The 16666-nt window shown below is 33.1% G+C and overlaps 1 protein-coding gene across 2 annotated transcripts in view; it reads left to right on the top strand.

Annotated features, from left to right (window-relative positions):
* LOC114335209 (myotubularin-related protein 13) overlaps nucleotides 1-16666 on the top strand; it is an 89449-nt gene that overhangs the window by 43025 nt on the left and 29758 nt on the right. For both annotated transcript variants that reach the window (XM_028285406.2, XM_028285405.2), the window contains exons 11-14: nucleotides 731-874; nucleotides 935-1224; nucleotides 4908-5308; nucleotides 11267-11469. In XM_028285406.2, coding sequence (XP_028141207.2) covers nucleotides 731-874; nucleotides 935-1224; nucleotides 4908-5308; nucleotides 11267-11469 — 1038 coding nt within the window. The remainder of the gene's footprint in view (nucleotides 1-730; nucleotides 875-934; nucleotides 1225-4907; nucleotides 5309-11266; nucleotides 11470-16666) is intronic.

The following is a 16666-nucleotide window of genomic DNA, read 5'->3' as shown; positions in this document are numbered from 1 at the left end:
CTTAGTTGTAAACTCTTGCTATTGTTTTGGCAAAACTGGACAGTACCGGCAAAAAAACCTTTACATTGCTAAATAAATCACTAAAATTGTATGGTTTCTGAAACGTAGAAAAATTGCATGGTTTTCGTAGAAAAAAAATTTCGTAGAAAAATTGCATGGTTTCTGTGTGAGCCAGTTTAGGTTTTGAGGTGATGACGTACTAGCGTCGGCAGGTATCTGCAGTTTACTGACCGCTTATTTTCTTTAGTTTATTCTGTGCGTTTGTACTGTATATAAAGTTGACTTTATACAAATAGTCAATGTGAAACTTCTTGAAAAATTGAAGTAAACACTATGGAGATAATGAAATTCACAAATAAAGAAAAAGTTCGTGCTTTAACGTTACTTGAGAAAGGGGACTCTGTAATTACCATAGCACGTGATATTGCTTTTTCAAGATACTCAATTTGTCAATTGAAACGTCGTAGCCTTCTGGGACTGTTCCGGAAAGAAAACCTGGTTCTGGAGCCCCTAAAAAATATCTAAGACTAACACCATCATCAGGCGTGTAGTAATGTTTAACCCTTCTATAACTGTCACAGAACCCAAAATTAAATATCCTTATAAAGTATTAATTTGCAAAATTAAAATAATAATTATCCCGACGTATGCGTTTTATTCACTATGTAAAGATTTTTTTGCCGGCACTGTAGTAGTGAATAACAACTGTCTAACTTTTTTTTATTTACAGGTCTGAGAGTGTATCTTCTTCCTGACGGTAGAGAAGAAAGCGGTACAGGACTACTCGGTGGACCACCTTTACTACCAGCTGAAGGTGCCATATTCCTCACAAACTACCGTATTATCTTCAAAGGAATTCCATGTGATTCATTTGGTACATTATAACTTATAAATATTATGGGTTTAAATATTCTAAATCTGCAAATTTTTACAGCTTGTGAACAGATCGTGGTACGTTCTTTCCCAGTGACGTCGTTAACCAAAGAAAAGAAAGTAGCTGTACAGTATTTAGCTCATCTTGACCAGTGGCTACAGGAAGGATTGCAGTTGCGTTCGTGTACCTTCCAGTTAATGAAATTTGCATTTGACGAAGAAGTTACAGCAGAAAATGTAGATACACTTCGAAAGTTGATACACAAAGTCAGACATCCTCCAGATATATTCCATCATTTTGCTTTTACGGGACAAGTGGTCGTTACGCAGACACCATTGCACAAAAATAAAGTAAGTACATTTCATTTTGTTGTTTTTATACATTTTACAAGATTAAAATGTGAAAACCTTATCCATGTCTGTCTGTCCGTCCGCGAACACAACTCATCCGTTTTTAGAAAAGATAGAATGACAAATGAGGTGTCGAGTGACGAAGTACTGTTTTAAAGTCGCCGAAATGGTACAAGCGATATACTATTTGACGCGACTTAGCAAGACGAGAAAAAATATACACTTCCGGTTTCATGTCTGCCCGTCTGCAGATTTTTCCAGATATAAGTTATTTATTTTTTTATTTTCTGTATTTTTTACTCCTTATTTTCCTGATAACGGCCCTTGTTATTCTTAAAGTGCACTCTTCTCTGTCTTCAGCTGCTCTTATTAGCTGTTCAAAATTTAGCTCTGTCCATTTTCGGATATTTCTTAGTCACGATAGTCTTTTCCTTCCTAGTCCTCTTTCCATCGATCTTTGTAGACCAATCAACACCGTATCATTGGCGTATCTGATGCTGTTGATATTTACGCCATTCACCTTGACTCCATCCTTGGAATCTTCCAGTGCATATTTAAATAAGTAGTCAATGGAACTGTTCTGGAAAGAAAGCGGTACAGGACTACTTGGTGGACCACCTTTACTACCAGCTGAAGGTGCCATATTCCTCACAAACTACCGTATTATCTTCAAAGGAATTCCATGTGATTCATTTGGTACATTATAACTTATAAATATTATGGGTTTAAATATTCTAAATCTGTAAATTTTTACAGCTTGTGAACAGATCGTGGTACGTTCTTTCCCAGTGACTTCGTAAAAAATCAGTGATTATTATAGAATATTTCAGTGTGATAAGGCTTAAACTAGGGATGGCGGTTTTTCACAAAACACCGGTTTTCGGTTATACCGGTTTTTTTTGCTTACGGTTTAACCTAGCGGGTAGAACCGGCCAAAAACAACCGGTTTTTGGAAAAACCGGTTTTCGGTTTTTTTAATCCAATAGGTTACAAAGTTACATTTACAATACATACACTTTAGTTTGCGATACTCCATTCGACTCGATATCAATATGATCAAAATTAGTACTATCGAAAGAACATGACATACATTGTATTACTTTTAACATGTTTGTTGTTTGTAGAATAGGTACATTTTAACTCATTTAATACTTCCTGTATGAGTGTATCGTTTTGAAAACGTAGGCAAATCCTTGGAGATTCGTATTCGTAATCAGTAATTCGATATTTATAGTCAGAGCATAATTTTTGGAAATCAGAAAAAGTCATTCACCCACTTTCAGTGTCAAGAGTTTTGTGTGAAAAATAGATGATGTTTGCGTCTAATTCAACCAGATCACTTATGTAAATATTATGATTAATGATTACAAATACCTACCCAAAATAATACCTAACCTAATCCTAATCACCGTAAAAACCTAATAACCGGTTTTTACTTTAAAAAAGAAAAACCGGTTATAACCGGGACAAAAAAAAAACAACCGGTAAAACCGGTTATTGCGAAGTAAAAAACCGGTTTTAGGTTTAAACCGGTAGGTTTTTCCCATCCCTAGCTTAAACCACCTAGTCTGCCGAATTCGTTCCCTTTAGTTAGTGTATTTTGAATTTCTGCAAATAAGTTTTGAATATCATAAAATAATGGATGCCATTAAAGCACCGAAGAATAATAAAGCTCCAGATATTGACAATATTGGGACCGTGCAAGTTCGGCAAAGCGACACCTATTTCTACGCTCTGTAACTTTATTCGCACTTTTAATTATATTGGCCAATTATATTAGTCCTGGTTACTGGATAATTGTCAAGGCCATAGTCCAAAAAAATAATAAGAAGAAAAAATAAGATTCAGGTTATGTTATTAAAACGTAAACAATTGTATGTAGTAAATAAAATTAGTTATTAAAATGCAGTACTGCAAGCAAAATACATTAATTAAATTTACCTTTATATAATAATTGCAACATATAATTTTTCTTCTTCGATGACAGTAGATATGAAATGTACGTCAATTTGACAATTTCAATTGACAATATGAATTCCCTTCCAAGTACTTACACACCGCGAATACCAGCTGAAATTCTCATAAAGGAGGACACACACTGATAGATAGATTTGTTAGGTTGGTCTACTATTGACCAGCTATTTAACGTAAAATATTAGCTTAAGTCTGGAAGCACGATGTAAATATCTACCAAAATCTTTATAAATTTTGAATATTCTAATTAGTCAAAAACTACGTAATATTAGTCAATTTATTCAGAAGTAATAATAAACGCAGTTTTTGTTTTTATTCGATTCAGAGTTGGACCACCATCTCCATATAGCTATTTCAGCATCCCGTGCATCTTCAGTGAAGCTATGCAGTTACAACTCTGAAGCGAATATTAACAACCCTGCCTATTTAAGGGAAACCATCGCGATACAATGATTTCACCTTTTGAGACGCAATCTAGCGACATCTCTCGCAATACAAGGAAAACAACGAAAAGCCCTAGATACAAAGTTTACTAATTTTTAAACAATTAGAATAATTGAAATAAAAATACAATAAACAATATTTTAAATCCAACACTTTTCGTTAATAAACTGCTTTCTGGCTGCATCCTGTATCTCTGGCTTTTACAATATATAAGCACAAGAGACGACGAAAATAGGAGAAAGCAAATAGGACACTTTGGCCACGCATTTACCTTCTCTCCGTCAAGGAAAAGGACCGAAAGACAGTTTCTAAATACTCAATTCTGAGTAAAGATGAAAAATAATAAAGGCAGTTGTTGTTTTTATTCGATTCAGAGTTGGACCACCATCTCCATATAGCTATTTCAGCATCCCATGCATCTTCAGTGAAGCTATGCAGTCACAACTCTGAAGCGAATATTAACAACCCTGCCTATTTAAGGGAAACCATCGCGATACAATGATTCCACCTTTTGAGACGCAATCTCGCGACATCTCTCGCAAAACGAGGAAAACAACGAAAAGCCCTAGATACAAAGTTTACTACTTTTTAAAAAGTATTCAAAAGTATTTGTATCATTGTTAAATCTGTAATTTATTTTATTATCAATAATATAGAATATTCCAATAAATAGTATTTAGCAATATAAATCATAAAAAATCGAAAGCAATGTCTGTAATATTTTTATCCGTGAGAGTGCATATTTATATACAGTACGTAAATCGTTCAGCTGGACATAGGGAATATACATTGAGATAATTGTGGCAACTGCGCTCTCTCGATGACAACATTAAGGGGCATTAACCTCAAAATTGACAATTCATTTCGTCTGACACAAATAAACGTCAAAACATGACAATGTAGTATCTAAATATTTTTGTTAGCGAATGGGAAAACTGGTCTGTTTAATTTTGAAATTAGTTTTTAAATAAAAAGTATTTTAAAAATTAAAGTAAAATTATTAACTCATTAATGAGAATCTTTGCTTTTGATTTATTTATGGACAGCCTTGCTTCCAAACTAACTTATTCTATTCGTTCTAACAGCTCTATTGCACCAGAAACTCGTACTCGGACAGAAGCTTCAACTAACACAGGTTAGCGCAGTTGCCACAATTACCTCAATGTATATTCCCTATGTCCGGCTGAATGATTTACGTACTGTATAGTTATATTATTTTTTTACACATTTTGTCCTACTCAACTTACTCTTATTATTTTATTTAGGAGAAAAACGCAACACTGAAAGGTTTTGCCAAGAAGACACTTCTCAAAACTGCGCGGAAAGCCGGATTCAAACAAAAATCTTCATCAAAACGACAAAAATACGTACTGCCAAACATGACCAACGGCAACAAATATATGACATCCCCTGGTAGAATGAGTCTCCCACTTGCCGATAACTATAACCTAGATGACAACGGTTCAATGGACGGCTTCGAAACTGGTCAACCGAACATAACGTCAACTCCCACAGATGCCAAAACGTTGGAAAGATTACAAGAGCGTAGTTATGTTAGAGATTGGCAGCGATTGGGTATATGTAATAATGGTGGTTCTGCTAACAATAAAGTGGCTGAACAGTTTAGAATAACTTCTGTTAATTATTTGTATATGGTATGTAGAAGGTAAGTGTATTTCTTACATAATCTATTTACTTTTTCTATAATCTCTTATACATAAATTTGAATTAATGTTCTTGGTTAACGACGCACATAGGGGTATTTCATCAATCTGGCTGGCCAAAATGATTTATCGCGTTATTATTTAATTTTAATGTTTCTTTTAACATTATGTATGAAAGGAAATTATTTGCGATAGTTTATTTAAAAAAAACGAGTATAAAATATTTTTTTATGTATAAGCAAAAATAAAAAAAAAATTGCAATTGTAAATGTAATAAAAATTGTAATTAAATTGAAATATGTAACTTAATCAACTGGACGATGAATTCCAGGGTTCATCTTCTGAGTCATCTGCTTCATCTTCAACTAGTTCTTCGGAGTCTGAGTTATTAACATTTTGATCTAAATCAGCTGGAATCAACATTTCGATTGTTTCCCTTGAAAAAGGTTTTGAGGATTTTGTCTGTTTTGGTCTTAAACAAGTTATTAAAGGATCAGAGCTTGACAGAAGTCTATTCAAGACATCTAGATTACATTCCACCCTTGAAAATTTTCGTGCAAAGCTGTTACGGTACATCCTGAAATGTTTATTTCGTGCTTCTGCGGCCTCTTCGGACAACATTCCAATAGGCAATAGCGCTTTTTCCATAACTGTTGCACCATGCACAAGAATTTTGTGCATGGTTGGGGTCATGGGATGCCATGGATATAAAGTAACGTAATGTTTAGCAGTATCTAAACAATAATCTGCCAACTTTTTTAAATCAACTTTGTGGCCGCTTGAAATGACTTCTAAAATTATTTTGACTCTGTAAATTAGATCGAAGTCAACGCCAGTGATTTCACTTGCCTTTTGTGGATCGGCAAAGAATCGCCTACTGGTATTTCCATCGTTTGTGTTACCAAAACGGCTTTAGGTACGTCTACTATTAAGCCGGTTTGTTCTCTAAATACTTTTTGTATTTCGGCTTTCCTTTCATTGACAATGGTTTTTTCAGCTTCAGACCTTAATTGCCATTTTTTTACAGGTAGTTTGTAAGAAAGGTGTAATATACTTTCGAATAATCTGATTCTCGCATGCAAAATGGACAAACCAAATGATAAAGATAAAAAAGGGGTTCAAGACAGGTTTTGTTTATATTCGATTCAGAGTTGGACTACCATCTCCATATAGCAACTATTTCAGCATCCTTATGCATCATCAGTGAAGTTTATGCAGTCACAACTCTGAAGGGAATATAAACATTCTGCCTCTTTTAAGGCAAACCATCGCGATGCAATGAACCCACCTTTTGAGACGCAATCTAGCGACATCTCTCGTATTACGAGGAAAACAACGAAAAGCCCCAGATACAAAGTTTACTACTTTTTAAACAATTAGAATAATTGAAATAAAAATATAATAAACAATATTTTAAATCTAAGACTTTTAGAGACGACGAAAATAGGAGAAAGCAAATAGAGGACACTTAGGCCACGCATTTACCTTCTCTTCGTCTAGAAAAAGGACCAAAAGACAGTTTCTAAATACTCAAAAACTGAGTAAAATGAAAAAGATAAAAAAGGGTTCAAGGCAGGTTTTGTTTATATTCGATTCAGAGTTGGACTACCATCTCCATATAGCCTATGCTTCAACATAAAGCTGGTGATAAAGCTTCAACATCCACATTCTTTTTAATAGAGAGGTTGTTAAAAAGCTTTGATGTTGCTCCACAGCTATAACATCTCATGGTAGACGTTGTTTGTGTGGCAGCATTGCACAATTTTCCATCTACCATTGTAAATGCCATGGAATGCTTTACGCTTACAGACATGTCTTCTGTCGTAAATACACTGTTTTCTAACAAATCAATTTGATTTTTAATATATTCGATTTCTTCATTTGTAATATCAGTAGATTCTTTAACAAACCTGATCCTGATTGGACGACAGTATCGTGGTGATGATGGGGTCGGATTTTGCCAAATTACTTTCTTACTGTTTCCGCCACACACTAACTGAAGAGGAACAAGGCAACTTTGAAAAATGTTTGAATCCGTGGCATCACTGTTCTGCATTTTTTTGCTTGAACTGTGATTGCTGTGATCCATCGCAACCCCATTTACTTATCAATTCGAACGTATGACGTTCTTCTTCTTCTGTTAGATCTATTAAAATGTCTTCTAAATATGCCAAAAGTAGAGTCACAGTATGGTTCAGTAAATGCTGAAGTTTAACTTCGGCGCGTGTTTCAGTTACGTGATATGATTCTTGTTGCGGATAGCATTTACGTTTTTCTTTTTGTAATATGCTATAACAAGGATAAAATTTCTTATTTGAATTCCTTATTATCTCGTACTGTTTTATGGAAATATCGGCTTCCACAAACATTGATAATTCGCGAAGAGGTGTGAGTTGTGTTGTCTTAACTTGCAAAGCTGTTGAATAAGCTTTTTTGTATTTAGTAGCTCGTTTTGGAGACTTAACTAATTCATTGAGAACTTGCGACGCATCTCTATTACCAGAACTCTGCAAACTCATCTTTGTAGCATGAACCAGAACGTCTTTGCTTATACATTTTCGTAGTTTCTCTGTTTTTCTCCTCTTACTTCTCTCAGATGACTCACTGAATGATTTTAATGGACGACCAATATGTTCATTGGAAGATTTAGGTATCTCGAATGTACCTGGCAACCAATCAGCATTATCTTTTAAGAATTTGGCTTGCTGTCTATTAGCTTTTGACCATCTTCTTATAAATTCACTTTTGATGTAAGAAATTTTACGCTTCAACTCTTTTATTTGGTCTTGACTATAATCTTCGTGAGTTAAAAGCTCATTTTCCAAGTAATTTAATTTTGCTTCAAAATTCGGCAGGTTTTGTTCTTGCATTTTATCGTATAATTTTTTTCTAGAAACTAATCTGTAGTTTGAACCACGTGGCACGTCTAAAACAAAAAATAATTGTGTTAGAGATGAAAAAAAATACGTTTGTGCAATTCGGTTCTTAGGACTACCTCAATTAAAATGTAAATATAACGAAAAAGAGCCAAAAATAGCAGGTGATTTATTTACCATCACATTTCAAGAGGTCTATAAAATTAATCTCAATAAAAAATATGACCGGGAAGCACCCTGAAGTATAACTAATTTCTTTAAGAATTTTAAAAATAAATCAAATTTTAAGCAAAAAAAAAATGATAAAGTTCAATACGCTGTTTATAAACCGCATTCTACAAATATAGTATAAAATTACACATATTAATACACTTTAAAAAAATCACCTAGTAAATAGTCTTTAATGACAAACTGAGCGATCACACTTAATAGCGAAAATCATTTACACTGTGAACGATGATGGTCAAGTTTTGACTGGTTATTACCTGAGCGGGCGGTATCGTAGGGCCGGGAACGAGTTTGCCTAGTGTGTAGCAACTATCGGGCTAATAGAACAAGTAGTTTATTTTATCCTAAAAAATGTTTGACAAAATTGACTTTTGGCCAGCCAGATCGACGAAATACCCCTATATGCGACGTTTTGAATCGATCGAATGGACAAGATCAAATACGAACAGAAATACTTAAAGTAGTTGGAAATAAGGGAAAACATAACTTCTTAGCCTTTTAAATAAAGTATATGAAACAGAGGAAATACCTACTGACTGACTTAACTCTTTTTTGATGCTTAACCCTTTGACTGCGGGAACCTCATCCCGCTCGAGGCACTTTAGGTGGGCGGTTCACGCCCATTCATTCAGAAACCATCTGATGACATTATATATTTTATATTTTGTTTACGTAATATTTTGTCTATACGCAAATAATCGCTAACCGCAGCGAAGCGGTTAGCCCTGTTGCATATATGCGTTTCCCGCACATCTCGTGCACTACTGAAATTACGCAAATATGCGGTTCCCGCAGTCAAAGGGTTAAAAAAAAAAAGAAAATGCTAAAAAGTACTCCGACTATAGGACAATCAGTCTTGTAAGTCACGATTTAAAATCTTCCTTCAGATAATTCACTTCAGAATGTATGCTAGAACCGGTTTTAAGGCTATGGGTACATAATTCGCAAATATTTTACGTGTATCCCTAATTTTTCTGTCTTTACACGGCAAATTACGTGTAGTAAAATTCACACTGGTATGGATATGTAAACATTACTAGAATGTCATTCTACTTGAAAATGTCATCATTAATTTAAAGAGATGGGTTTTGAATGTTCTTGGATAACTGTTATTTTTATAATTGCAAATTATTAATTCAGTTAATAAATGTGATAATTTTTTCACTAACTATGTATTCAGTGATTGTAATAATTTATTTGTACAACAAAGACTAATACTCAATCGAGAAAAGAGGAAAAGTGTGTAAGTGATTTTTTAATAATATATTGTTATGGAGCGCTTACAATTTTGAACATCTTTAACAACAAAATACTTGGATCACAGAATATATTATATTGATGTATTCTCTGCTTGGATCTTCCACAAATAATACACAATAAATAACTTTTTATTAAGTTCACGTCTTAAATCAATTATTTATCAAATACACTATGGGCCGGTTGTTCGAACGCTAATCAACAGTGATCACTATCAAATATTTAATTACTGTCACCAAAACTGTCAATGTCAACTTTTATTGGGTTGCTGAAAACATAATTGATTATAATTATGAGATTAGTTAATCAATTTACATAACAATTATTAACATAATTGATTAAGTAATTTCATATTATGTTTTCAGCAACCCAAACAAAGTTGACATTGACAGTTGGTGACAGTAATTAAATATTTGATAATGATCATTGTTGATTAGCTTTCGAACAACCGGCCCTATATATCAATAATATTTAATCAATAACTGAACATATTCCCGATGCAATGTCAAATATTTAAAATTGTCACCGATTGTCAGTATCTGACTGACAATATATGCTGACAATATTATATTCGGCTGAGTGAGTTGTAAGACAAAGATAGATTTGGAAAATATTACCACGGCATTGTGTTCATTTTTTTCGAATTCTGAAAAAACCAATAAATATTTTTGAAAAATTTAAACGCAGAATGAAAAACTAAATTATTACCGAGGGCCGAAAGTCCCTTAGAATAAATAAAAAGTTTATTTTGAATGATATATTTGAAATTAAAAATCACACTAAATTTTCTCTTAGTTTTTCACCCCTGTAACTTATTAAAATAAACATTATAGAGTTCTCAGGGACTTTCGGCCCTCGCTAATAACGTAATCTTTCATTCTGCGTTTAAATTTTTCAAAAATACTTATTAGTTTTCTCAGGATTCGAAAAAAATGAATCCCCATTTGAATAGCATTGCAGCCGAAAATACGTACCGATCCTCTTAAAGCAAAATAAATCGTCAGTTTGTGAGAAAAAAATCAACATCCCGTATCTCGGAAACGAAACATTTGCGGACATACGTTTATAAAGCCAACTGTCATCATTTTTTCATGCAGAATTATCCCTTAAAGTTTGTCGCACTTATTTAGAAACACCGTGTATTGATGAAGAACGTGTCTAGTTGTTAAAGTACCTAACTTTTTTATTATCCAACATAAACTAATGATTCAAAAAACAGAATGTTAAGAAAACCTGAGGCTACAGTTGGGTTCTAGTTTCAGTATTTTATAAATGCTAGAATATTTCACAGGGTGATGCGAACTTTGAGAAAAAAACACAGTTTGATTGGAACACCCGGTATACAATGAAAATTTACCTGTTTAGCAACAATATTATTACAGAGGTATTGTTAAAGAATCAGTCTATAACATGTTCAAAAAATCACTTAAATCGGCCAACAGGTTTAGGAAATATGAGACATCAAAAATGACCAAATTTTTAAGTGGGCCGATTTCTATGCACGTAAGTTTATAAGAAAATCGTGTGTCCATTTTTAAATAATGATTTTAAAAAATCCTGAGAACCATAGAAAGTTCATTAATTTTAAATATTTTTTAGTTATCCCGCGTTACTAGTGGTACCTGCATCTGTTACTGATGAAAGCATTCGAAGATTCTGTCGATGTTACCGTCAAGGTCGCATTCCTAGCATTACTTGGCGTCATCCACGAACCAAAGCGTTACTGCTCAGAGGGGCTGGTCATCATGGTAAAAGTGTTATGGGTATGTTGAAGAGTCACCCAACACCGGCTGCATCTACAGGTAAATGATTTCTATTGTAGTAGTCATCAGATTTCTATCAACATAATTGTTAATATCTAATATTACAGATTTCGTTCTAAGACTTGATTCATCCAAAAAAATTAATAGTATGTTCTTTAAAGGTAAAATATTGCAAAACCTCTAAATTTTAAAGAATCGCTTGGATTGACATGAAATTTGGCATAAACATAGCTAACAAGTCAAAGAAAAAAAGTGATATTGTGCCGATGTGTGCTTTTGCCCTAGGGGCGAGTTTCACCCCCATTTGGGGGTGAAAAATATATGTTCGAAATAACTCCGTAAATGGATAAAATGACTAATTCTAAGTAACTTTTGTTCTATAATGTTTTTTCACCGAGTTAATACTTTTCGAGTTATTTGCGAGTGAATATGTTAATTTTTCTACAAAATAACCACGTTTTTAGACGGTTTTTCGCAAAAAACTCAAAAAGTAAGTATTTGGTCGAAAAAATTTTTATCAAAAATATAGCACGTAAGAAATTGAAAAACATGGCGTATAATATATTAGGTCACTATACCTAGTAGAAGCAGAGTTATAGCTAATGAAAAATAAGTTCACATTCGTCAAATTCCAAATCGAATATTTTAAGGTGCCATAACCAAAAAACGAATCATTTTTGTGGGGAAAACTCATTTGAACTTTTTTAAAGTGTGTTTAAAAAATGCTTATTTTTGTTTTAAAAAAATTTTTTAGCACCAAAAGTAAACAAGTTACGCTTAAAATAAAGTTGGTTCCTTTTTTTTGGTCAGAAATCGGGAAAATCACCCCCTAATTAGCATTTCAAATGAACTTAATCGTTACCACTTCACAAGTTTTTTACTTCCGTATGTATTGATCATATTATGATCTGTAAGTTTCATCGGTTCAAAGTTCTTATTTTTGAAAGAGTTGTAGTTAAAAGGGCCTGAACAAGTCACTTATCACGAGTGTATGCAAATTTAGAAACACCAAATCTTAACCAATTTTTGTCTTACAGAAAAACAAAAAATACAAAATATTCAGAAAAATAAAGCTGACTTTTATTGTTTAAGATTGGTATCTCTAAAGACTTTTAAGTTATTTTGAAAAAAAGCATTTTTTTCAAAATTAAAATTTTTAAAAATTTTACTTTAAAACCAAATTTTTTTTTTAAAATAAGCAATTTGCACACAAGATAAGTATTGTAACTTGTGAAGCAATAACGATTAATTCCATTTAAGTTGCTAATTGGGGGGTGATCTTCTTGATTTTTTTTGCCAAAACAAAAGGGACCAACTTTATTTTGAGCGTAACTTGCTTACATTTGATGCTAGAAATTTTTTTTATAAAAACAGGAATAAAGCTTTTTTAAACACTTTAAAAAAGTTGTAATGTGTTTTCCCCAAGAGTGCTTCAGTATTTGGATATTTCACATTGAATTATTCTATTTGGAATTTTTCGAATATGGACCTATTTTTCATTGGCTATAACTCTGCTTTTGCTAGGAATAGAGACCTAATATTTTATATACACCGTTTTTTTTTCACTTTTTTATAGGCTATAGTTTTGCTAAGAATATTTTTTTCGACAAAATGCTTACGTTTTGAGTTATTTGCGAAAAACCGTCTAAAAACGTGGTTATTTTCTTGAACAATGAACATATTCACTTGCAAATAACTCGAAAAGTATTGATTTGGTGAAAAAACTCTATAGAACAAAAGTTGCTTAAAATTAGTCAGTTTATCCATTTCGGGACTTATCTTGGACATATATTTTTTCACCCCCGAGATGGGAACTCACCCCCAGGGCAAAAGCACACATCGGCACCATATCACTTTTTTTATTTGACATGTTAGCTATGCGTATGCCAAATTTCATGCCAATCCAAGCGGTTCTTTAAAATTTACAGCAAAAACCGTGAAATAATGTACTATAAGCTATCCTTGGTCAGGATCTGTATGTTTTTTTCATTTTCAGAAGACATTCGATAGAGTCAGACGTCAAAAACTTGTAGAATTGCCAAGAGAAAAGAATGGCACTAGAGACCATATGTATCATAATTACAGCCGGTTCCCGAAACGTTCTTCAAATCTCCGATCATCTAATCGGCTGTCAGATTTGATCAACTGTTAACCAGTGCTGGGTTTCTGAAACGCCAATTATTGTAAAATTACATGATCATAGATCATGTAAATGGATGATCTGACATAAGATTTGGTATCCACAGTGTCACAATCGGCTGTTATCCTTCAAAATTTAAATTATATTAACCTCTAAATCCAAACTTGAATCTTTAGATTCTAAAGGTGCATTCTCTCTTATGTACTGTCACTTTTGTTTGGAGCAAGAATTGAACGAGAACGTTTTAAACATGAGGCTAGATAATTTCAAAAAGAATAAAACGCATGAAATTTATGTGAGGAGGGTTGGAGATACAGTTGAGTCCGCGAGTCTTTACCCGTGCGTCATTAATACCTGGCGAGATAAAACACATACTTTTATCTAGCATCATTCTTTTCCACGCATGAAACTCATGACAAACCAGCTGCCGTTTGTTATTAAGTAAAAACGCATGTTATTTTTATAAACCATCTAGACTCAGTGCATTGAAAAGAGATAGGTACAAAAAAGACGATTCGGTATGTTTTCATATTTTAAGAACAATTTGTTTGACGTTTCTGCTTTGTTTACTTTTGTGGCTGTCAGTCAGTTGAATTTTTTGCGGTTTTTGTCGAATTTTTGCGTTTTGAAGTTTCTTTATATTACACAAACAGTTGTTTTCACAACTAATTTTATATTGGGCTTTGAAATTTTAAGGTATAAATTATATTTTGGCAATTAATATTTAAAACATACAAAGCTAACGTCATTCACTCAGTAAAGAAATGATTGTGTTTAAATTTCCGTCAAAGTAAATAAAATAACAAAAATAAAATATGTTATTGAATTTTTTTATAAATTGTTTATTTATTTATTAATCAATAATAATAAAAGAATTTATTAAGCTACTTCAAATGTAGCTGTAATTATGCACAAAAATTTTGAAGCAAAACGTACATTTGACATTCTATATATTTGATAACGTCAAATTTTATAATAAAACCCGTAATCGGAACAGTAGCCACTTTCTGCCAGTTGTTGTTGCGTGAAATAGATTTCCGACTTATTTCCTATGCTTTAAATGATGACGCAGGGTAAAGACTCGCGGACTCAACTGTATAAAACCGTTTATTTATGATCTATAATACTTTATACTCGTATTTTTATTTTTTGTCTATATATTTACTTTTTGTAGGTATATATTTTTAATTTATTTAACGGCTGTTTTATTGTCTTCAAAGCTAGCTGCTATAATTTTTCACACGTTTTCCTTCTTATTTACTTCGCTATAATCATTATGTTGTGCTCTTTAGAGCTCTGTCCTCTCAAAAATTAGCTCTATGAGTCTAGCATCGTTGTTATCCTACATTTTTAAAAGAAAAAAATATAAATTATAAAATGAAATATAAAAAATGTCCGAGATACCCATGTTCTGCAAGTTAAATAAATATTTTAAATTATTTCTTCCACAAAAAAATCTTATTTTTATTGAATAATATGATTTATCTTATTTATATATCTGTTATTTGACAATTTTTTCTCGGTATTTGTTATCGGTATATGATAATCTCAGATTAGCTAACAGTCCATTTTGACCACCATTTGACAAGCGAAACTGGTTAATCGGCCTTTCGGAGACTCAAAACACTTATGATCGGCTGTTAACTAACGATTAATCGTTTGTCAGGTGATCGACTGTTGTTAAAACTACTTTGATTGACGTTTCTTAATCTATTGTTAATCGTCGATTACATAATTTTTGAGATGATCGTCCTTTCGGAAACCGGGTGTTATCTATTGGAATTAAAGAGTGACTGTCAAAACTGACAACTATGGAACAGAAAATATCTGCAGAGGAATCTTACTAATCGTGATTTTAAGATAACATTAAGAATAAGAGTGTTAAAACGTCACGTTTTATCTACTTTGTTGTATAAGATGGAAAGTTGGACATTAAAGGTACAACAAATATAGAAGTTCGAAGTATTTGAGATGTGATGCTATAGACTCTATAAACAGATGCTCAAAATACCTTGGATTCACAGAGTTACTAATGCTAAAGTGCTGAGACGATTACGAAAATAGTATCATCATCATCATCACTGGCTCGACAGCCCTTTCTGGGTCTTGGCCTGTTCCAGGATTCTTCTCCACTCTGATCTGTTTCGTGCTTTTTTTCTCCAGTTTTTTATTTTTAAGGTTATTATATCATTTTCTATTTGTTCTAAATATCTCAGCTTCGGTCTTCCTCTTGTCCTTTTTCCTACTGGCATCTGTTTGAATATTTTGTTTGGTATTTCGCCTTCTTCCATTCTTTCTACATGTCCCATCCAACGCAGCCGTCCTATTTTAATGAATGTTATGATATCCGGATCCTGGTATATTTCGTATAGTTCAAAGTTGTACCTTCTTCGCCAAATTCCGTTTTCTTTTGTGCCCTTATATATGTGTCGCAAGATTTTTCTTTCAAAGGTGGCTAGCAATGTTTCCTCTCTTTTAGTGAGTGTCCAGGTTTCTGAGCCGTATGTGAGTATCGGTCTTATTAAGGTTTTGTATATCTGGCATTTTGTTTTCCTTGCGACGTTATCTGATCTTAGTTGCCGAATTAAGCCATGGTAACTTTTATTGGCAATAAATATTCGCCTCTTCACTTCCTCTGCTACGTTATTATCAGACGTGACTAGGGATCCCAAGTATGTAAAGTTTTTTACCCCCTCAATGTTGTATTCTCCTATTGTTATATTTTGTGGCTGCCTTATTTCTGTGTTTTTACTTACCTGCATATATTTTGTTTTGTTCTGGTTGATTTTAAGGCCACTATTTTGTGCAGCTCGTTCTATTTGATTGAATGCCTCTATCATTTCTCTTCTTGATCTTGCGATTATGTCAATATCATCTGCAAATGCTAGTATTTGCACGCTTTTATTAATGATTGTTCCTCGAGTATTGACTGTTGTGTCCCTCATTATTTTCTCGAGTACGATGTTGAACAAGAGGCATGATAGAGCGTCTCCCTGGCGTAGTCCCTTTTTCACATCTATTGTTTCCGTTAGTTCGTTTTGTATCCGGATTTTACTTTCTACTTTTAGACATTCTTTTATCAGTTCTATTAGTTGT

Source organism: Diabrotica virgifera, chromosome 7 (genome assembly GCF_917563875.1).
Source record: "Diabrotica virgifera virgifera chromosome 7, PGI_DIABVI_V3a".
Classification (NCBI taxonomy): Eukaryota; Metazoa; Arthropoda; class Insecta; order Coleoptera; family Chrysomelidae; genus Diabrotica; species Diabrotica virgifera.
The sequence above is the reverse complement of the archived record's forward strand: the minus strand, read 5'-3'. Positions and strand labels throughout refer to the sequence as shown.